At 33.2% G+C, this 24,316-nt stretch overlaps 2 protein-coding genes across 3 annotated transcripts; one reads left to right on the forward strand and one right to left on the reverse strand.

The window, feature by feature from the left end:
• The first annotated feature begins 2,180 nt into the window (after nucleotides 1–2,180).
• LOC126741514 (differentially expressed in FDCP 8 homolog) lies at nucleotides 2,181–22,725 on the forward strand. Of its 2 annotated transcripts, XM_050447945.1 has the most exons (6): nucleotides 2,181–2,465; nucleotides 11,405–11,562; nucleotides 11,615–11,737; nucleotides 11,811–12,007; nucleotides 12,443–12,490; nucleotides 21,633–22,725. In XM_050447945.1, the coding sequence occupies exons 1-6, from the start codon at nucleotides 2,346–2,348 to the stop codon at nucleotides 22,325–22,327; spliced, it is 1,341 nt and encodes a 446-aa protein (XP_050303902.1). In that variant the 5' UTR covers nucleotides 2,181–2,345; the 3' UTR covers nucleotides 22,328–22,725. The 2 variants fall into 2 exon arrangements, with proteins under 2 accessions (XP_050303902.1, XP_050303910.1); XM_050447953.1 differs by lacking the exon at nucleotides 12,443–12,490 and having other exon boundaries at nucleotides 2,191–2,465; nucleotides 21,633–22,719.
• LOC126741461 (zinc finger MYM-type protein 1-like) lies at nucleotides 13,976–17,516 on the reverse strand. Its single transcript, XM_050447877.1, has 2 exons — nucleotides 16,500–17,516; nucleotides 13,976–16,442 (listed from the first exon to the last, which is right to left on the reverse strand). The coding sequence occupies exon 2, from the start codon at nucleotides 16,432–16,434 to the stop codon at nucleotides 14,509–14,511; it is 1,926 nt and encodes a 641-aa protein (XP_050303834.1). The 5' UTR covers nucleotides 16,435–16,442; nucleotides 16,500–17,516; the 3' UTR covers nucleotides 13,976–14,508.
• Nucleotides 22,726–24,316: the final 1,591 nt, after the last annotated feature.

A 24,316-nucleotide genomic window follows, 5' to 3' on the forward strand; every position in this document is an offset into this window, starting at 1 on the left:
AGGAACGGTAATTACCGATAGACCGCTTGATGAACTCCCTTCCACTTCCGCGTCATCCTTCACCCAGTCAACACGTGGTTTTCTCGTCCTTTCCTATCCTATGGATTCCTTTCCTTGACCCTTTCCTACCCCTTGCCGTTAGTACAACGTGCATTTCAGTATTAATCTTTGTGAAAATTTCTATCCCACTTCCGCGTTATCCTTCATCCCATCAACACGTGATTGTTCGTCCTTCCTATCCTTTAAATCCTTTCCTCAGACCCTTCCCAACCCCTTGCCGGTGGTAGCTGATCCTATCCACGCCGGTAACCAGGCCGGATGATGCTAGATTCATCGCGGGGGAGGCGACATCGTGCATTGAAAAGTTTCGATTGTGATTGGATTGATGATTTAATATAGTGTCGATTCGTGGAACAGGGTACATACCCAACGGTTTTCCCGAATCTCCAAATCGTGCTGGCAAATTGCCTCGTAGCAGAGCCATCAATTGAACAGAACAAGAACAACAACAAGAACTCCCTTCAACTGACATTTTGATCCTAGAGATAATCGTGGGCACTAATTTAACCCTCAAAATCAATCCTTTTAAACGGAGCTGTACTGAATAAAAATGATTCAAATCATTTGATCCAGGGATCTAACAGATCCGCGCATTGTGAACGTAGCTAATAATAAACAACACGTATTGATATGAATTTTTTTATATTTTTTAGAGTTGAGAAGCATTATATTTCCTATTTCTGCTTATTGGTTTTAATTTATTTAATATTAATGTATATGAGACAGTTAAGACATCCAAATCAAATAAAAATGCAGAAAAGAATAAATTATCAAAAGAGTGAATAGATTTGTAAAAAATACAGTAAAGGTGAGGTGCACGGATATGTTTTTAAATTGATTTTTGATTAGTTTGTGTTTATTTCGGTGGAAAAAAATATGAGTAAAAAAATATACGCCATAACTTTTTTGTTTATTGTATTTCCTCTTGGGCAAATGTCTGCCCTTTATAAACGTTTTCAGAGCGAAATTAATTTGTACTTTGTTATCTTATTTGATCTGATTATTGTTAAATCTGATCCTCAAAATATATGAGATCGGATTTAGACCAAAAACGTTTTGAAAACTTAGACAAACGGGTGTTTTCATGGCTTAGGTCAGTCATCGAAACGAATTCAATACCGATGTGAAAGGTATAGCTATTATTGACTCTGACAGCTGTTAGACATGACGTCATTCGAGCGCAACCATATGATGACAATGACATAACGTTTAAGATATTGTAAGGCAACCGAGTAAGGCACTTACTCGCTAAAATATGGCTATAGTTTCAGTTGCCAACCGAGAGGACGCTAGTACATTTGTTGGAAGAATTTTGATCAGTTTCTATGCAACCACCACTTCTCTATACAGGGTGTCCCGTAATTAATTGGACATAGGTTAATGTAGGATACCTGACAAGAAAATAAACCGTTTGAGCTCAATATCGCTTAGCAAAATGTTATTGGTTTTCGTTCTACAGATTGTTAAAACTAATTTTTTACCAAACATTTATAGCATTTTTGGATAACTCCTAAGCATTTTTATTGTTCCTTATGGAGTTCAGAGACGTGCCGTGGTGCCGTATTGTAATTTTTTCTCAAAAACGAAGCGAGACACTAAAAAAAGTCAAGAGACCAAAAAGTCGTATTTTAGTGGGTTTTTTAAAATAAGTAAATAAAAACCGCAAAAAAGTTGCAGGGTGATATTTTTTTCTACAAAAAGACAAAATACTTGCTCTATTGGTACGCCCCTGGAAATTTCGGATCGAATTTAATTGCTTCAGTAGATGTCTGATAATGGTTTAAATAAACTGTAAAAAATTCAATGAAATCAACTAACGCATTTCTAAGTTATTAATAAAAAACTTAATTTTTGGAAAAAAGTTGACACCCTGTATCTCGGAAACGAAGCATTTCCGGACCCATGTTGATATAAACTTTTTTTTTTATTTTGCTGAGCGGAATCTCCCCTAAGGTTTTGGCACCACAACTCTGAAACACCCTGTATAAAAAGCAAGTTTCAATTTTATTGCTTCGTTGATTAATTCTATTTCTCGTAGGTGTAAGAGAACCTTTACAAATAGAAACGTATAGTCTAATAGCAACATGACTGATCGCTACTAGCTTCATGCCTAACTGTACCTTTATATCAAAATATTACATATCCAAAAAAAGAAGAAAAATGATGGCGTCTTATCAGCTGCTTTTGGCATATTTATTATTTCCATATGATCTTATGAAACAGTTTATAATTTTAGAGATAAATTTTTATATTGATATAAATAACAGTAAATAAGGCAAATAGTAATGCATGACGGAGATTCGATATCCACCCCAGTATCGGGTCAAACATCGGTCAGTGAGGACCTTGACCAGTTATTGCCTTCAAGTTTAGCATTAGAGGAACTCCAGTTAGCTTTATGTAAGGTAAGTGAAGTAAATAATGTGTATTATGGCTTAATAGAAAATAGCTCTTGGAAAACTATATTATACTACAAAACAAAAGTAAAAACTTCACATCAGGGTCTCATTAAAATTTAATGAAGATTTGAGATTTTTTGAGATTTGTTTCCTAGAAGGAACTTGTTCTAGAAAATATATTTATTTTCACAATATATCAGTTATTACAATAGAATGATATTATTTAATTATTTCAAAAATTAAACTATAGCTATATCTAATACAAGTCTTAGTACTCAACACCTAGATGTAAAAACATCTGTATGTGCGTAGTAAAGTTTTCTAATAATTTGTTACATTTATTTGTAATATTATTCTACACCATGAAAACCAAAACAAAAACAATTCTACTATAACAATTTGCATATACAATCAAAAGATTAGTAATGTTAACATCATAGATCTCCTAAATCTACCCAAATAGACATAAAATCACAAAAACTAGTTAAAAATCCTTACAAATTGATGGTGATTTTCAAAGATTACATTCTTTGTTAGTAATTTAAATCTTTTCATTCTAGAACATATTTTTACCTCTCTTGGTAATAAGTTATAAAGTTTTGGGCCAAAGTAGTTTATTACCTCAGATTAAGATTATTTAAACTTGTCGGAATTTTTATGTGCTCGTGATATCTAGCTCTTGTTTCATAGGAATGATCTATCAAAATCTTTAAGTTAGGTTGAGTGTGTATATAGGAACATGTTGTAAGTATATATAAAGATCTAATATCTAGAATATCTTTATTAAAAAGCAAATGAGAAGGATATAAACGGTTTTTCTTAAGAATTATTTTCAAAATGTACTTCTGTATTATATTTAACTTATATAAGCTGTTATTATAAAGTCCTCCCCACACGAGTATTCCGTATTTTAAAATTGACTCTACAAATGCTTTATAAATGATAGTGAGTGTTTTTTTATTCAAAAATTCTCTTAGCAAGTAAAATTTATGAACAAGTTTTAGGACTTTGTTGGAGACATGATCAATATGTGTTTTCCACTTTAAATTTTTGTCGATTATAATACCGAGATATTTTGTAGATGAGGTCTCCTTAATGCAATCATCATTAAATAAAATCGAGGTATACTCAGGTCTATTTACACTAGTCAAAGAAAAAGCTATGTAATTAGTTTTTGTTAAATTCAAAGTTAGTTTAGAAGTTTCTAGCCAGTTTTTTATTTCTACTAATATGTTCATGGATTTGTCCCTTATGCTTTTCCAAGAATCTCCCGAAACAACAATTGCCGTGTCATCAGCATAAGATACTGTTAACCCATCAATCTGTAATTTTAAAAGGGAGTTTAAATATGTTATAAATAATATCGGGCCTAAGACCATTCCTTGAGGAATGCCAATTTTTATTTTTTGTTTTTCACTCAACACATTATTTAGCCTTACCATCTGATACCGCTCCGACAGATAACTAGAGAAGAGCTGAAGGGCTCTTCCCCTTATTCCATATCTTTCAAGTACATTGAGAAGATCCTTATGAGGGACGGTATCAAATGCCTTGGCAAGATCCAAAAATACCGCTAAACACCTTTTATTTGAGTTTAAATTATTTACAACCTCAGTTATTAACCTATGCATCGCATCTTCTGTACTACATGCCTCAACAAATCCAAATTGGTTTGTGGATAATACATTGTTTAGTATGGTCGCCTTCGCTTCGAAGATCATATCCTAAATCTTGCATCAAAATTATCCTCTGGATGCTTTGCAGTAAGAATGGCGGGGGGGCATGAGCTGGGAGGGGTAGTTGCACGTTCAGTGTACTTTTCTCTTATTGAGTCCCACCTTCGTTATGGCTTGCCTTTTTGGGGTTTAAGCAACAAGGGATTATTAAACATAATTTTTGTGATTCAAAAAAAGGCAGTTAGATACCTATGTTCCGCTGGGTTAAGAGATTCTTGTAAACCTCTCTTTATATCTCAAAAAATCCTAACTCTTTTTTCTCTTTTTATCTTAGAAACAGCTACTCTTATTCATAAATGTCCTAAACCTCCCTCTAACACTGGTCATATGACTCGCCAGGTTAACGATTTTCCCTTACCAATCCCTACATCCTCCCTCACCAAGAACTCACTTATATACCTTAGAAAAAAATTTACAACCATGTTCCTCTATGTATCAGACAAATTTTAGAAGTTAAGAGATTCAAAAAGGAATTAAAATCACTTTTATTATCCAGGGCATATTATAGCCTTGACGATTTTTTCAATGATACCTTTTAACCTGTAAGCTCTGACATCATTTTAGTGTTTTAGTTTTGTTTCCTGTTAAATAATTTAATTTACTTCTTCTAAATTCTGTTTTATTGACAGCTTTACTTATTTTTTAATGAAATTTATCAAAAAGATGATTTTTTTTTTCTCAATCTGTTTTGTTATGATTAATTTTGGTAATGTGTGTAAATGTTATGGTAAAGTGTTTTAGATGTTATGTTTGTTTGAAATTTGAAATTTAAAGTAAATTTGGAATTTTTTAGTTTTTAGGATGCTTGTACACAAGATTTTATTGTCTTACGTAATATAGCACATTTTCTTTCTTTCTTTCTTTCTAGTTTAAAAAAGTTTATTATTCTATGTTTTATGCATTTTTCACAAATTTTTGAAAAGTTACTAATGAGGCTGACAGGTCGATAATTATTTATTAAGGTTTTGGTACCTTTTTTGTGAATGGGAGTTACAATTGTAATTTTAAATTGTGAAGGTATTTCACCTGTTTCTAAAATTAAATTTAGTATATGTAAAAGTGGGTTTATAATTTCTAAATGGGTCTTTTTTATAAGATCGGCCCTTATACCATCATGTCCAGGGGAGCTATTCGTTTTTAGTTTTTTTGTTCGTTTGGAGTTTTTACTTTTGTTTTGTTTTTTGTGTGGTCTTTTGATAAATGATGGTGTAACTATACAGTCAAGTGCTCTTTGGGTGATGGACTAATGTTTCTATTTCTGAACAATTGATATAACACTGACAAGGAAGAAGGAAGCAAGGAGTGGCGATTTAACCTCCTCGGAAGGAAGGACAGAACACAACACAACATAACTTAGATTCATGTTTAATTTATCTACCTTGTTTCCTTTTTCATAAAAAAAGTTTTGAATAAAAAAAATACATATATTTGTAAGCAGATATTTAAAAACACTCAGTCTATACCTTATTATACTACTCAAAAGGTTAAGTTGATGACGAAAGAGCACAAACTCCTGTTGTCAGATCCGGCATGCCAGACTCATCATTTAATTTCAAGAATTTCTAGCTTTGATCTGGACGAAAGTTTGCAATTACATCATCAAGACTATCACTTTTATTCTGATTCAAGGAGTTTTACTAGAACCTGGGAAAGTTTTTGTGAGGCTCTTATTTAATAAGGAAACAGCTGGTGCTTCTGCTTTTATTTTAGCTACACTCTGTAGCACTGACTGTGAGTCCCGCTGTGATTATGGAAACCAGAAGTTAATAATAATACACCTTTAATAAGCCTTTATTTCCAACAGGCAACTTGCCCAATAACAGGAAACAGTTGCAAAACAATGAAAAATATAGTTAAAAAAAACACACACAAACAAACCTAAAAGAATGAAAAGAAAAGAAAAAAGTAAAGTAAAGTCACAATGTCAAAAGTTATCCAAAAAATTAGAACAAATAACTATTAATACGATATAAAAACCCACTTATAAAAGTTTAACAAGATAATCACATATTCAACAAAATTAAATTAAATTAACTGCAATATACCTACTAACTATAACTTTAACACATGGGTCTTAAGCCCAAGAGTAATGATCCACCAAGATATCGACAAACACATGAACCCGAGAGAAATTTATATCTCATATTGTATATAGTGGCGATTTCAACAGGATGTTAGTATGAGGCCTTGGCAGAAAGAATGTTAGGGGATGTCTAGCATTAAGCCTAGGCACCATAAAATGTAGACCAGAAAGAAGTACAGGACTATCAATGAATCCATTCAGTAACCCATGCAGGAATTTTACAGAGAAGATCATTCTTCTGAGATGTAATGGATGTAGATTGAAGCTTTCCAAAAGTTGCCGATGATCAAACCGAGACCAACATGATTCTGATAGAGCGGGTACCATATAACGCAGCCAAACTCCAGTTTTGATCTCACAAACCAACAGAAAAGCAGTCTTAATGTAGATTCCAAAGTAAAACTCTGAGAACTTCTAATTATGAACCCAAGCCTTCTCAGGGCTGACTTGACTATGTTGTTGAAGTGTGGAACAAATGTAAATTCAGAGTCAAAACTGATATCAAGATCAGTAATTTGCTCTAATCTACTCAAAATAGTATCATTAATAAAGTAATTAAAATTTAAGGGTGTTTTTGATCTAGAGTAACTGACCACACTACATTTAACCGCATTCAAGCCCAACCCGTTAACCCATTTTTTACCAATGATGCGAAAACAGTCATATTAATTTTTTTTAATAATATAAACAAAATAAAAAATGAAATATCTAACGTTACTATAGTATTTACTAAGGTTGAATTAAAAAGATTTTTAAAACACTCAATAAATCCTGGCAGGGTCGCCATGTAATAGCTGGGTACTTAGGGCAAGTAAAACAAAGAAGATTCCCCATCTAAAACTGTTTATTGAATGAATTGAAAAATATTTCCATACAAAAGCAATTGAACAGCGTCACAGTTACCTAATTAGACACGAGCCGCGATATAGCCTATTTTGCAAATAGCTGCTATACTAGGTCGACTAATTATTGCAACCAACTATTAATGTTTATAATAAATAAAATGTAACCTACTTTGCTTTTAAAGAATTTGCCTAATATTACAAATAATTCCTTTACAAAACCAGTGTTTTGATTTTTAAATTTTTATTCCAATTCTAGCAAAATTTTAATGTCTAAACATATTTTCGAATATTATTGTTTATTATTGGTAAGCATAATACAGGCGAGATGTGTTTAGCTGAATCGTATTGCTAACACATGTGTGTATTTACCTTTTTTTACTGACAACAAAAAAATGTTACAAATTCTAAAATACTTGACTCCAAATTGTAAATGTTGCGAAAACGCATCACTGGGAAAATACGTTATCTGTATTTTGGTCGAAGCGCTTGAGTGGCCAACGGTATCAGCTAAAGATATTGCGGTTTAGGCTTGTGTGTAAGAAAGTTTTTAGTAATATTGAATTTTAATCGGTGCTAAGTGTATGTGTATTTTCGAAAAACATGCCTAAATTTCTTACGCAAAAAGAGCTGGAGAGTGCTTTATATGAAGTAGTAGATGAATTGGAAGCAGAACATTCCATATGGGTGGGCAAGTTGTTGTTGATTTATTGTCTATAGTGAATGACCCAATGAAGCATCAGGTATTTTTTGATAATTATTTTTCTTCGTTTCAATTATTTTCATATCTTTCCGATAAAGGTTATTTTGCGAGCGGAACTATAAGGGAAAACAGAACCCTCCGCTGTCTTTTAGAAGGGACCAAAAGTGTTTCTAAACAAAAACGCGGCTACTACATTTCGGCACATGACACTGTCAGTGGGGTCTCATTAGTTAGATGGAACGATAGTTCAGTGGTCACAGTAATAAGTAACCATTACAATGACGAACCATTATACAGAGCTAAAAGGTATGACCGTAAAGCAAAAAAAGACAATCCTATTCAGCAACCTAATGTTATCAACAAAACAAAGGTAAAAACACAAAGTCACGGTCTCATCAAATCCATATAATTTTTTAAAGCTACACGTGTTTCGCTCCTATCGGAGCATCATCAGGCCTAAAAAATACATTAAGATATTTTTGACAAAACAAAAAGAACGCTTATAAAACTCATTACCTATGTAATGTGATCTACCTGTAATGTGATCTGTGTAGGTCTAGGTAATGAGTTTTATAAGCGTTCTTTTTGTTTTGTGAAAAATATCTTAATGTATTTTTTAGGCCTGATGATGCTCCGATAGGAGCAAAACACGTGTAGCTTTAAAAAATTATATGGATTTGATGAGACTGTGACTTTGTGTTTTTACCTTTGTTTTGTTTTCGTTTGGTCTCTTAGTGAAAAATGGATGATACGTTTCTATCTAATGTTATCAAGATGTACAACAAATTCATGGGGGGAGTAGATCTCCACAATAACGGGATAGCCAATTATAGAATAGGGATATCTGGAAAAAAGTGGTGGTGGCCTTCGTTCGTTAACCCTATAGATAGCACTTTAGTCAATTGTTGGAAGGTTTATAACATTATCAGTGACAAAAATATTAGTCAACTAGACTTTAAATCGTACATTGCTCTTCGCCTGATAAAACTGAATCTTCCATTCGTACATCTATTACTACCCCTAGGGCAGTTCTTGAGCAAAGATTTCATAATATCGGTCATATTATCACTAAATCGCTCCACTCCAGACGTAGATGCAAAATATGTATAGTAGTCAAACGGTATTTTTATGTAAAAAATGCAACGTGCCCCTCCATACCGATTGTTTTGAGCGTTACCATAAGAAGTAAAATTACGTTTTTTTGTTCATATATTTAGCCAATGATGCGAAAACGCAACATGCCCTTTTTTGAATGTAACTTTTTTTTTGTGTCATAATCTTCTTTTCTAACCTATTTTAATACATAATAAATATTGCTATTCGAAAAATTGTTGTTTTTTCATGCCCTGGTAAAATATGGGTTAACAACGCACCATACCTCCAATGTATTTAGACAGTTCTGAAGAAAAACACAATCCTCCAAACCATATACATTTAAATATAGCTTCAAATCATCGGCAAAAGCCAGCCTATGACAAGAGAGTGATTCAATCAAGTCAATTATAAAAAAACTAAACAGGAGCGGACCCAGGTTCGAGCCCTGTGGCACACCCGACGTTACGTTAAAAAGTTTCGATTTAAAGCCCTCATATTCAACATATTGAGATCTACCAATCAAGTAGGAATGTAATAAATTAAATAATCTCCCTGAAAAACCATACTGAGTTAATTTATGCAGCAAAATATAGTGATCTATCCGATCAAAGGCTTTTTGGAAGTCGGTATAAATAACATCGACTTGAGTATTAACATCAAGTGATTCACAGATGTGGCTAGACAGACAGGATAAGTTAGTAACACAAGATCGCCCGCTAAAAAATCCATGCTGGTCTACAGAGATGAGTTCTTTTGCGTGACTAAATAGCGACCGATTCAGGATAATTTCGAAACTTTTTGAGAAGTTTCAGAGTAATGAGATTGGCCTGTAGTTCACGATTTTGATCAGAGTCCCCAGCTTTTAAAATAGGTATTATTTTAGCAGTCTTCCAAATTTCAGGAATTTGTTCTGTTGACAGTATTAAGTTGAAAATGTAGGTCAGCGGATCAGCCAGGACACCAATGCAATCTTTAACCAAGAAGCTAGGTACACCGTCTACACTAGATGTTAACTTATTTTTGAGTTTTTGACTAGCCAAAATAATCTGGGAAGCATCAACATTGGAAATGTCAAACTGAGGCACATTATCAGACGTCGACGAATGGTTAATGACATTTGATTGTATAAATGCCTAACCAAAGAACAGTGCAAAAGCATCAACTATGTCTTGTCTGGTCTTTAATTACCACGTCATCGGGTAGCCTCATCATACCAGGAATCCTGGTGCCAGCCTTCTTAGAACCAATAAAATTCCAAAAGCTATAGATGGGTCCAAAGAAATATTCCTTTCGGTGTTTGATATATACAACTTATATTCATTGCGTATTTGTAGTTTGATAAGGCGTCTAAGAGAATGGAATTTATTTTGAAAGAATGGAGAATTGTACATTTTAAAGTCCTTGAAAGCCTTTTCTTTCCTATCAATTCTCGTTCTTAATCAATTCTCGAGAATAATAATTTGCAAATCTTCTTTTACATTGCTGCTTAAGAGGAATGTGTGCGGCAAATATGCTATTCAATATATCATATAGGGCTCCACATGCGTCATTAACGTTAGAGGATAAATACACAGTAGACCAGTCAGCTTCAAGGATCGAGTCATATAGGAGATGGAAGTTGGCCTTTCTAAAGTTAAAAGAATAAGATAAGTTTTTATTAAGCTGAAAATTATGGACATGTTGGCCTGAGACAGTAAAATCAATTTCCAGTGCAGGGTGATGCAAATCTTCCAAGACAAAAGGCACGTCACTACGCGAAACAGTACAGGTGAAGTTAGATAAAACAAGATCCAATAGTCTGTTATTATAGTTTAGGATGTGATTACACTGAACAAGATTAAAAGTGTTAGCAAAATTATTCACAGCAATAGACTTTTGACTCACATGATTACCTGTAGGTGAGTTAATAGAGAAATCAGGCACGTTAAAAAAAAAATTAAAAAACATTCATAGAAAAATTTCATAGAAAAAAAATTCATAAAAAAATTAAGAAACATTCATAGATTTTCTGACCAACTGCCAGGGGTACCTTATTCTCTATGGTTGAATATGGCCTAAATAATACCAAAGCATGTTCTACAATTAAAATAAAAAAATAAGGTGTGAACATGAGCTTTTGAAGCTATTTGGTGAGTTTGATGCTTGCCGTAAAAAAAGTAGTGTAGCGGATTCATCTGGTTCGCGTCAAACTCAGTGCCATGTAAAAATATCTATTATAAGCAGGTTTCATTTTTTTTTCTATCATATACAGGGCCTAAGAAATAATAATATCTCGAAAAGTGGACATTTTCGATTTCGCCCTGTATTTCGGGAACAAAAGTAGTTGTAATATTTCCTTTGGTGACACAAAAAAATCCTTTTAAATTATTATTTTTATCATATTCTATTTCATAGTATATGATAAAATTACTAGAATTTAAACACTTAGGATAAGACCTCATATTATGCAAAGTGTTTCAAGTTAATTTTGACCCACATTTTTTTAGGAAGCTGCAGAACAAGAACTAACTAAAGCAATAGGCAGGTGCAAAGAACTTATTTTAGAGAATGCTGAATGTTCTACAGAGAGGAAGTGGCTTGTTAGACACTTAATTGAGCTTAGGTTAAGGTTACAGGAACACAGGGAAGCCATGGTTGATCCACAGCAAGTATTCAATGGCTAAACAAGACTCCCAATTTATATCAATTTCTTATAGACATCCACAACACAAAGGAAATAATGTCTCCAATAGAACTATAATGGGACATCATCTCAAACTCCAACCTCTATTAAAAACTGCTACACATACTTATTGTGATCATTGTACAGGAACAATATGGTACTTATTATAGATCACAATAATATAATATACCATATTTCCATATTGCATAACCTATAATTGCAATTTCTAGGAGTGTGGTTCAAGCATGGTACAAGTGTGATGACTGTGATTTTTGTTGCCACTATAAATGCATGAGTTCAATAATAAGGGAGTGTGCACATGTTATTGCATGCGAAAAGGGCCAATATGAGTTGAATATTTGCCCTGAGGTGGGCATGTCTGCTCAAAAGTATCTCTGCGCAGAGTGTAAAACTGGGTTGGTTATAAGTGAGTATGCTAATTTATATTAAATACCTTTACTACACTTATGCAAATTTGGGATTATATTAGTATTTCTAGGTAGTAGTTTATTAAATTAACTTTTTTGTTTTTTAATAAGATATTGGGATTGAAATCCTGTAAGTCTACAGGGTATGATAAATATCAATTTTTTTTGTAAATAATTTTTGTTATAAGGAGTTAAGAATGTAGGCATTGCAGAGATGTTTTAGTGTAGTTAAAGGTCATCCTTTAAGACAATTCGCGGTATTTTATGTAGATACCGAAGATTTTCTCCATTATAATACTTTAAAAGCAATTCTTCTAAATCCCTTATTCCATAGAGTAAAATATTTGAATTTATAATAAGCATTTATTGAGGATAATCAGGGTTTTACAAACTTTATTGCTAGCATGTTTATTTACAAAATGTATTTTTGCTAGGTCCGCCTACAGGATTAATAACTTGCCTAGGCAAGTTGTTATTTTCAGGTAAACAATTGCATAACACTTGCAATGCTTTTTTTATGTTTACTGTACATTATTAATGACACTAAGGCTATTCTATTAAAGGTCCATATGACTGCATTTATTTCATTCTAAAAAAATTATTTTGCTGCTTCAAAACGAGGATGTAATTTTCAAACTGGACAAAAAAACAAACTTTCAAATAAAAGAGATACGAACATGGTTAAACTAGAGAAAAGTTACACATTTTTAAGCCTAACAATATGCCGTTTAGAAAGTTTTAAAATTCCGAGTAGTTCTCCGGAGATATGCTTAAAAATCGTAATTTGTCGATTTCGTTTTTATTTTATTTTTACGTTATTTGAAGAGCTAGAAAAACAAAAGACACTTTTTCATAACCACTTTTTGATCTACAAAACAGCTTTGAGAGATTTTCCGTAGGACGTTTCGTAAAAACCATCATCAACTTTATTTTTTTATATGACGTGTGAAAAAAGTATATCCTTTAGTAAATAGTATATTTTATTACGAATACAACGATGTATGACACAATATGATTATGTAATATTTAACTTGAAAAAAATCGGTTTTTATTCTTCTTTTATTAATTCTTTATGGTTTAGTTAGTGTAGTAGGCGGTAGAATGATGGCGCTCAGTATGGAGTAGTAGGCTATTATCACTCTTGTTTCAAAATATTAAATTGAAATCAGGTTATTGACAATTTAAGAACTTTATTCATTTACGTAGGTACGTCATATGTTAGTTAATTAAACAAATTAGTTAAGGACTATTTACTAGATACCCAGAAAAACCAATTTAGTTTATAGATATTGTTCAAACAAATTACCATTATTCTCCAACACAGATAACGCCATCTAACTGTCGAATTTAAAATACTTCTTAGCATAGCATGTGTAATTTCAAAAACTATTCTCGGATTCAAAAATATGGTTGTAAACATAGTTTTTGCAATACCCCGAGAAAAAATGTTAAGCGGAATTATGTCCGGCGAACAAGGGGGCCACAGAACTGTTGAATATGTACCTATCAATTTTCCCAAAAATCTGTGCGATAGATCTCGCGCACGATTAGGCCATTGTGTGCGAGAGCACCATCCTGCTGAAATCAACAGTTTCTCACCTTTGCAAGCGGTAAGTTGTCCAAGGCTTCCTCCAAACTGCGGTTCAATAAGTTACGATAATGCTTCGGAAAAAAAAATTGTTATAAAAAAGGGGCCTGTTGAATCTGTACCAAAAATGCCAACCCACATATTAAAACCAAAAGGGTGCTGATCAGTGGCGACGCCAGGGTTTTCTGTTAGGGGGGGCCAGAAAAACTTAGGAGGAGCACTTACTTTTACATTTTGCTGTGGTGCTTACCTACGTTTAATTTAACTTACGTTGAAATAGCGTTGTATGGTAATATTTAAAATAATTATAAGCAGAAAGAAAGGTTATAAACACGAACTTTATTTACAATTAAAAGATACAAAAAACGTGAAATTTCCAAACTTATAACGTATAGCAATTCGTTATTTAAAGCAGTAAGATTCTTCTGTTATTATGATTCTTCGCAAACGTATCCACAATATTATTGAGATCAGTGTTTTTAATCCGATCTTTTTCAATGCTTAAAATAGAAATTGAGGAAAGTCTTTCATTCAGCATTGTAGTCCTTGAATAAGTTTTTACTCTACTTAAACAAGAGAATGATCTCTCTGAAGAAGCAGTTGATGCAGGTATTGTCATAGCTATTTTTGTTAAAACAGATATTTTCAAAAGCTGGATAATATACTTCGAGCAGTTTCAATAATTCTCTCAGTGTTTTGATTTCCGATTTTTTAGCCATTAATCTCTTTAAAAGGATGAATTCAGCTTTTAACGTTTCTTCGTCCCAATCTGAGCAGATATTGGTATAGGAACCAGCAATTAACAAAAGGTCTGATAGCTTTAAAAAGTTATCGTGTCCTGGCTGCAATGAACTTAATCCATTAAATAGCTTTTTATTATTTGAAAAGCGAGCTTGGAGTTCAGTTATTATTTTATCCAAAACTGGAAAAAAAAACGCCAATCTTTAGACCTTTCTTCGATGTATCCAATTCATTTTCGGCCTCAAGCTCTGTAAAAAACATTTTAAAACGAGCGGGTAGTTGTTTTTTACGTTTGGGGATTGCTTCTGACGAATCGCTAGCGCCAGTTAGCGACCATAATATATTCACTCTTTCCCAAATGGCATCCCAATATGAGTTTTCAACTATCATTAATTGTAGTTGCTGAAGGATCTCTTCTACCAAAATATTTGCTCGGGCATAGTCTATATCTTTTGATTGCAAATAGTCAGATAAGGAAGATATTATGTTGAGAACATCTTTAAAACATACTATGTAAGTGTTAAATGTTTTGGTTAAGGAATGCAATAGTCTTTTGGCCTCTAGCCCTCTGTCACTATTACGAGAAGATACTAAATATAAAGTAACATATAGAGATTCAAATGTATCTTCAAGCACGCTACACATTTTGTACTGAATGGACCATATTGTTTGTTGTAGGCGTGTTAGTTCTTTGGGTTGTTTGCCAGGATAAATTCTTTTTTGCACATTTAAAAATTCCGTGGGTATAGATGAATGACTCATAAAAATATATAACTGTTCTGTCATATTAAAAAATTGTGAGAATTCTGGTATACCTTTACAACAATCTACGACTGCTAAGTTTAAGACGTGATTGTAGCAGTGTACGTAAACTGCACTGGGAACTTCTTTTTTAAATAACGCTTGAACACCATTCAGATGGCCACTCATTACACTAGCGCCATTGTATGCTTGTCCTACGCAGTTTTCCAACAAAATACCGTTTTTTAATAGGGTATTTTTAATTGTTGCAAATAATGAGGTCGCATCTAACTTTTCACAGTGAATAAATCCTAAAAATATTTCTTTAATTTCTAATTTATAAATGTATCTAATAAGTATTGCCATTTGTTCTTTTTTCGATAAATCTTTGGTCTCGTCGGCTAAGACTGAATAAAATTTAGCTTCGCTAATTTCATCTCTTGCAGATTGCAGAACTTCATTAGAAAGTATTTGCAGTAACTCATTTTGTATACTAGAATGAAGGTATTTTGATTTAACTGCAGCACTTGAGACTTTTTTTTTAAACACAGGATCGTGATTAGCGACAAACTCCGTTAATTCCAAAAAGTTTCCTTTATTTGCACTCTCAGTGGATTCATTGTGGCCCCGTTGTGCAATTTCTAACTTACAAGTTAATAGAAGAATTTCGGCTAGTGTTTTAATGTAATACCGATTTTCTTCAATAAGTTCTTTGTTTTTATTTTTAATTAAATTTTCTACGCCACCGACGGAAGACGATCTTTTAAATTCATTATATTTTAGCAAACATTCTTTATGTGCCAATGAGTTGCTGTGTGCAGTAAATCCGCTATTAGTTTCCATAGCCTTTTTCCACCTATTATACCCAGTAATAAATGATTTTTCCTTCACATATGATTTGCAGAAGAATCTGCAGTAGAAACAAAAAGCTTTGTTTTCTATAACAGAATATTCCAGCCAAGGAAATGTTTTAAACCATTTTTTGTTAAAAGCTCTTAAACGATCTCCTATTTTTGTTCCTGGGTATTCTCGTAAAATTGGTTGTGAGGGCTTTTCATAAGGACTTTTTGACAAATCTAGGAGGAAAGAAAATTGACTCCAATTATTTTCTTCTCGTTCCACATTGCAATTTGACGTTGGGGCCTCATTGATATCTTCATTCGATCTATCCGCGCTTTCTGGACCATTTTCATCTAGTTCAAGTTTCTCCCTTTCAATCTGCTCATTATTTTCGGTTTTTCTTTTTTTGCCTAACTCAGCTACTTCACCATTTTCATTTTTTCTTTTATTGGGGTCTGGTGATGGTGATTTGCTTCTTATTGAAAAGTAATTTTTCATTGAACCCTTACTGGCCATTTTGGTTTCTAAAAATAATACAGTTTTGTATGCATTTTTAGTTATTAAATAAAAAAAAAACTCACCTGTAGTTTAAAAATAAAACTGAATCAGGTGTTATACTATTAATTGTCAGAAAAATTATGGAAAACGAAATGCTAAAAAAAGCACACAAAAATTGTTTACTTGTCGTGGTATTAACGTACCCAACCAGTTAGTAATAGCTGATGACTAAAACCTAAAACACACAAAAAATGTTTCTGTAAGCGGCCGAAGCGCAAAGTGCACGTGTCCTTCAAGCCCGTTTTGAGTGATCGCCAATCGCCATTGTTGTGCTAGTCCGGTGATTCCCCTAAAAATGCTTAGTAGACAATCTTATTTTCGCAAGAATTGACCATGTGATCGGCAGTCGAATTCTCGTATAATTTGTGATGTAGGCGTTTTTTTTATGGCTTTCATTATCTTTAATTTTTTTATATTTTCGAAAAAGATCTAACTGGAAATCTAGCTTTCTGTTCAGAGGGGGCCGGCTGAAATTCAGAAGGGGCCCCCGCCCCCTCTGGCGTCGCCACTGGTGCTGATGTCTAGCCATTCGGTTTATTGAGGGATTGTCCCTTGAGCAATAATGGATATTTCTCGAGTTAAAAACTCCATTATCTGTAACCAGTTCTCGTCCCACAAGATAATCATATGGGGAAATGTTTCATCTTCCTGACACTTTCTGGTGTACTAGTCCTAACATGTTCTTCACCTTTCCTCGTCACCTGGTCTAAGACCTTGACAGAATCTGAATTTGAACGGCTGGAATTTCTGTTTTCTGAAAATGAAATGGGCAGCAGATTGCGGTATTCCAGTGGTTTGTCAATTTTTTCAATTTCTCTAACAGATATTTCCGGCTTTTTAGTTGCAGCTAATACTACAATATTTTTTTTTTCTTCATTGCAGGGCTTATTTATTGACAATATTGGTTTCTTAAATGCACCATACTGCTTAAGATTTAAAGCCAATCGTCCGAAACATTTTTTTTTCTGGATAGTTATTTAATTACATAGGACCAGCTTCAACGGCGTTGATTTTACATATAACATTTCAACAAAACTAAAATTTTTTTGACATTTCCATAGCGCATCATTGCACCTAATACATGATAAAAATGCGTGCCTACATTCAGAAATTACACCAAAACATTCAGAATTTAATAAACAAACATTTTTTCCAATTAAAATATTGCAAAATCATATTGTGTCATACATCGTTGTATTTGTAGTGAACTATGCTATACAATATAGGGTATACTTTTGTTACGCACCATATAAAAAATAAAGTTGATGGTGGTTTCTCCAAAACGAAACGTCGTAGGGAAAATCTCTCAATGTTGTTTTGTTGAGCTTAAAAAGTTGTCATGATAAAGTGTAATTTGTTTTTCCATATCTCTTTAAATACGTTGAAAAAAAATAAAAACGAAATCAGCAAATTTCGGTTTTTTAAGCATATCTTCAGAACTAATCGAAATTTTAAAACTTTCAAAACGGCATATTGTTAAGCTTAAAAATGCGCAACATTTCTCTAATTTACCTATCTTCGCATCTCTTTTGTTTTCGAAGATCCCCGTGATAGACATCCTTATCTTGGACACATTTTATACTATTATTCAACTATTAATTATTTTACAGTTTAGATTAGAACATTAAAAGGCTAGAATTAGTAAACAACAACTTTTTGAGTTCAACATGTGCACAAGGGCAAGGGAGGTGTTTTGTTTACAAACATATTCCTCAATTCTCTGTTGTCAAGTTTACACGCATTTTCAAAAGAGAAAATTTTTATTTACATTCCAACACATATGGTAATTTAATTTATTGATGTTAGGTTTTGGATTAAAAATAAAAAGTAGAACAAGACATATGCCAAGCGCAAAAATACCATGTTCAAAGCAAAAAAAAAAATTCTTGTGAAATGTCATCTTGACAAACGGCTTTGTGTTTACATTCGGCATTTGTGAAGTTCTGTGTTTTTTATTTAGTTTTTGATTGAAAAAGGACAAAGGTTGAGTCATTTCAGTGTTTTTGTGAATTGTTACAAGAGTAAAAACTTTTGCCGTTTGTGCCGCACCATGGGAAAAAGGCGATTTACGCCTATCTTTTTGCAAATAAATACAGTGAAAGCTCCTATAAGCGGGCACTCACGGTTCCGTAACTTTTGTCCGCTTATGGGAGGTGTCCGTTTAAAAGAGAGTATGTGAGTATAGAGTATAAATAACGGGGTATATAATCATGAGGAAATGAGGTAATACATAATCATGAGGAAAATGAAACAGAAACTCGCCACATCTTTAAAGTATGTATTTATGCTATATATCTATATGTATGTATACGCATACAAAAACATAAATCCTTCAATACATGGTACGAGAATTAAAAAAAAAAACATTTTTCTTTAGCTTTTTGAAAAAAGTTTAAAACGTTTGTCTGATGAAATTTCACCATCTTTTTCTAAAGGAGACAATTTTCGTAATAACTTTCTAAATTTTTTAAATGTGGAAATGCAGTGAAATCATCTTTAGCAAATTTTTTCAATATAGAAATATAATTTAGAGCTTTCCTATATGAATTTATAGTTTTTGAACCTCTTAGTGAGTCCACCAGTTCCACTTCTTCTTCTGAGTCGTTTGGACTACCATATTCAAGTTGGCCTGGGCGTTCTACATCCAAATTCGAAAAGTTGTCAATGGCATTTTCTTCTGTTGTTATGTTATTGTCTAAGGCCAGGAAATCATCTACTTTCTGGGGGTCTGCTACTCCTAAATGTTTGGCATGTCGCAGTAACCGAGCAAGTGTCGCTAAGGGCAGATCGTCTTCAGCATCGCAATAATTTTGCTCAGCAAATTCTGAGCTACATCCACTTTTTCTGAATCCAGCTTTGCCAAAACAGTTCTTAACTGTAGAGGAATTTACTTTATCCCATGCTGTTTTTATAAAATACAAAGCTTCTAACACATTAATACACTTTGTAAGCTCAGATGAGCTTTAGACATCGTCAATTTTTGTTAAAATGTTTTAAAATCAAATGCCGATAATAACATTTAAAGTTCTGTATAATACCTTGATCCAAGGGCTGACAAACTGAAGTTGTGTTTGGCGGTAAAAATATAATTTTCACATTTTTCATTTTCAGATCACGAGGATGAGAGCATGCATTGTCTAAAAATAAAAGAACTTGCCTTTTTTGGATTCCCATTTTCCGGTCGAATTCCAGTAACCACTCAGACTTGATTTCTCGGGTCATCCATGCCTTTTTGTTGGATTTCCAAGTCGCTGGTAGATCCTTAATAGCAACGTTTTTTAAAGCACGGGGGCGAGCCGCTTTCCCGATCACAATCAAATCGCATTTTTCACCGGCCACAGAATAAAATGGTTAGTCTATCGTTAGACAACTTTCCACCCACACATGTTTCTTCTTTAAGGGATAGAGTTTTGTCGGGCAATGCGCGAAAAAAAAGTCCACTTTCATCTGCGTTGTATACGTCTTCTGGTTTGTAGCCAAGCAACATGGACGGAAGTTTCTCCAAAAATTGTGACACATCAACTTGATTTACTGCAGCAGCTTCGCCAGATATGCATTTTTCATAACTCACACTATGTCTCTTGCGCCACTTTTGCAGCCACCCGTCGGACGCACTGAAATTATAGCCCAAAGTAATGGCGATTTCTTTAGCTTTCATTTTCAATAACAGCCCTGAGATTGGAATGTTCCGACTTCTAGCTTTCACAAACCACTCAAAACATGTTTTGTCTATAGCAAAACCTTCCTTTTTTAAAAAATCCTTCTTTTGATTTATATTAGTTCCTGATTGCCATTTACTCCTGATATGTTCCTTATTTTTGGCAATTTCAGCTGCTTGGGTTTTCCCAATATTAAACCTCTTTGCCAAATGACGAACTGAAACACTTTCTCTGTCTAATACGTTAACAACTTCCGCTTTTCCTTTAACGAGAGCATCCTTTGTTTTGGTGCCATTTTACAGTTACAATAATAAAATATCTCAATCAAGTACGAATTTGCCTGAACTGAAGATAAACCACAAGATTACATACTGGCTAGCCAACGAAATGCGTAAATAGGGAATTACCTAATATAATTGGGGAATTACCGAATTTTATGTATGTAGATATGTCCATTGCAATAAGCGGAACTAAAAATCGTCCGGGTATTAGAGTTTCGCGTCCGCTTATGAAAGATTTTTTGATCACATACAGAAAAATCTAGTGTCCGCGTCCGTTTATAAGAGCGTCCGCTTATCGGAATGCATTTAACATTGAAAATGATATGCTGAAATTCGGTTCTAGGAACTATGTCCGCTTATAGGAGCTGTCCGCAAGGAGAGCTTTCACTGTATCGATATTGTCAGAACATCATATCAAGGGACAACCGTCGTTATGAACGTAGAATAAAAAAACTTAAGAAATCTATAATAAACATAAATTATTTAATTTCCATAAAAATGCGTTTTATTAGAGAAGTACCTTTACTTTAATGAACTACGTTAAAAAAACGCATAAAGAGTTCATAAACGGTTACATGTTTATAATTTAAAGCATAATCTATTAATAATCAATATTTATCAGGTAAATATTTTTTTACGTCACTGGCAAAAATTAATTGTGTCGGTGAAATTAACAATGCGAGCGAGCGGCGTTGCGATATTGTTACCTTTTTCTATAATATACATTATCTACATTCTTTTAACTTTGAATGTTGACTTTTATAGGGTATTTTATCATATATTATGAAAAAAAAAGATTCATATTTGATTAAAGAGGAAAAGTATTGTTTTGCGCCTGTCAAAATAAGTGACAAATTTTGATGATATTATAAAATATTTTTTTTCCCATTTCTACATAAGCATTTGGCAGCATTGCATCAGAGATGTTGCAAGCAAACAAACTGCCCATAGTTCCACGGCAATGCTAATTCTAGCCTTTCAATGTTCTAAGCAGTTTAGCATGGTTTTGTAGCTTAATTTATTGTTTTAGTAGAAGTTATATAGTGACTGAGTATATATAAGTAAAATTTTTTTTTAATCTCAAATCCTTGCAATAAAAATTGAATTCAATAATTTTGTAATTATCACAATTATTTTTTGTTGCTAATGGCACTCTAACTGTATCAATTAATATAAAGTCTAGACAGCAGAGATTATATTAATTATATTTTAACAGATAAAGCATGGTCTGATGTGCGCCGCTGTGACTACAATGGACTATATTACTGTTCTGCGTGCCACTGGGACAGTTCCGCCATTATCCCCGCACGCGTTATTCACAACTGGGACTTCGAAGCTCGGCCAGTCTCTCAGGCCAGTCTTCAAATCTTAAAAGTCACTTCTATAAGACCTTTGATCAATTTGGAAAAACTGAATCCCCAACTATTCTCCAGGATCCAGGAGCTCAAGTTGGTAAAACGGCTTAGGCAAGAGCTGCAAGGGATCAAAAAGTACCTTGTTGTATGCAGGAAAGCTTCAGATGAACACCTGGTGTGGAAATGCGAGCGTCCACATTTGATGGACAATGTGGATATGTACAGCCTTCAAGATTTGGTGGATACTTATTCAGGAGATTTACCGTCAATGTTGCATGAATTAGTTGATATATATTCGAAGCATATCAAAGTAGATTGCGATATATGTAAAGGAAATGGTCACATCTGTGAAGTATGTAAGAATGTAGAAATTTTGTTTCCGTTCGTTACGAATTCGTTTGTTTGTAAGGGATGTCAGGCTGTCTTCCATAAAAATTGTATAGAGCGGAAAAAGGCATGTCCCAAATGTGAACGGCTTAAAAAGAGAAAGGAAAGTGAGAAAGAGTATCTTGATAATAATAATGTTGATTTATTTGATGAAACTGATACACTATAATATAGTTAAAGTGAAAGGTTAAAAAAACTTATTCTTCACTCCGTTTTAGTTTTTATAAAGGAATTCGTTTAAAAAATGAAGATAACGTAAGGAGAGATAAAATCTGGTATTAAAAATGATAAAGTTTCTATATCTTTAAATTATTCATATTATATGCTTTTTTTAAAGATTAGAATTTTTAACATAAATGCTTGTTTTAGTATCGAAAAAAATGTATGAGACTAAGAGAGTGCAATTTTTATATGGAATTATAATATAGCTTGAATTACAAAAAAATTTGGGACGATTGAAAACGATATCAATATGAATTAAGATATAAATTGGTTATCAGTATTAATATTATTGTGGTTTAATTTATGTATTTGTCGACTGATTAAAAAGCATATTTTTAATATGGGGTGAATGTTTTGCTATGATAACAATTTCATTATTTATGCAAACCCATGTATAGTTGTTATTTATTTTTATTAATAAACATTTAAAAAAAAAACGTTTTTTTTTTAAACATGCATCCAAGCTGAAACATTTTTTCTAAGAGTCACAACACAGACTGAGAATCGCCAAAGAGATACGAAATTCGTTAAATTAAAGCTTGTGTCACCTTTTTATGATTAACAGTATGTCAGTCCAAAAACTATATATATTTCCTACAAGTTCCTGAATAAAAGATTGTTAAAATAGTCTTCTTGCTTTATATGAAGACTGGTTTTAAAATAAATTATGTATTTTTGTAACAATGAGGCAAATGAACTCATCATTATTTTAAGTAAAATAAAATACATTAAAAAATATACAGTGTGGTGATTTTAACTGGAATAAATTCAGTTAAAACTAATCAAAATTTATCTCGCAAAATTCCTGAGACCCGTCGATTTTTGTATTTTTTTCACCTACATGGGGGGTCCAAATTAACCCAAACTTTTTTTTTTCAAATTGAAAGCCACTTTTTTTAAACTCTCATTGAAAAGAGTCCTTTTTCCTGATTAAATTGCCCTATTTACTTTTGTGATTATCTAAAGGAGAAATACGAAAAAAAAACCATTAAATTATTAAAAGTCTCGAAATATTTTGTGTTGGTAAATTTTTGGCGTGTTTGTTTATTTTATTGGTATCGAGACATTTCCTGACATTGTTGTAGTGTCAGTGTGTGTAGTGTCAAAGTGAATTTCAACCAGTTGTTAAATAAGTTAACTTATATTGAAAAAATGCCTTATTTATCCGATTCCCACAAGATTGAAATCTTAATGATGATTGGTTATGGGGACAGAACTCGTACTCAGCTTGAGGTTGTCCACTTATTCAGGCAGAAATATCCAGATTTGCCACCTATTAACCAAGGTACGGTTAGTAAAATCGAAAGCAGATTTCGAGAAGTTGGGCACGTGAGGGATGTTTCAAGACAAAGGTCTTCTAAATCGATGAAAACACCCAATTACATGTATTGTTAGCGATGGAAGAAAATCCGGTAACTGCAGCCAGAAGAGTAGCTCGCGAAAACTCTATTCATCATAAATCTGTGCTAAAAATTTTAAAAAGTGCAAACAAACGACCTTATAAAACGCAACTCGTTCAAGAGTTATTGGAAGACGATCCAGATATCGCAGAGTTCAGTTCTGTGAATTAATGTTGAACGCCATTGATGAAAATAGCATATCTTCGGAGTGGATCCTTTTTTCTAATGAGGCTACATTCACCCTAAATGGCCATGTTAATAAGCAGAACTGTCGCTACTGGTCTGACGAGAACCCACACTGGGTAAGGGAAACTAATACACAATATCCCCAGAAAACTAATGTTTGGGCTGGCATAATTGGCAGGCAAGTTATAGGGCCCATATTCTTCAATGATACTTTAACTGGGGAAAGATATCTAGAATTTCTTGAACATGAACTAGTTCCAGTCTTACATGCCTTATATCCGAGTCAGTTCGATCCAGATTTGTATGATGAAAGAATCTGGATGCAACAAGATGATGCTCCCCCACATTAT

Source organism: Anthonomus grandis, chromosome 1 (assembly GCF_022605725.1).
Source record: "Anthonomus grandis grandis chromosome 1, icAntGran1.3, whole genome shotgun sequence".
Taxonomy (NCBI): domain Eukaryota; kingdom Metazoa; phylum Arthropoda; class Insecta; order Coleoptera; family Curculionidae; genus Anthonomus; species Anthonomus grandis.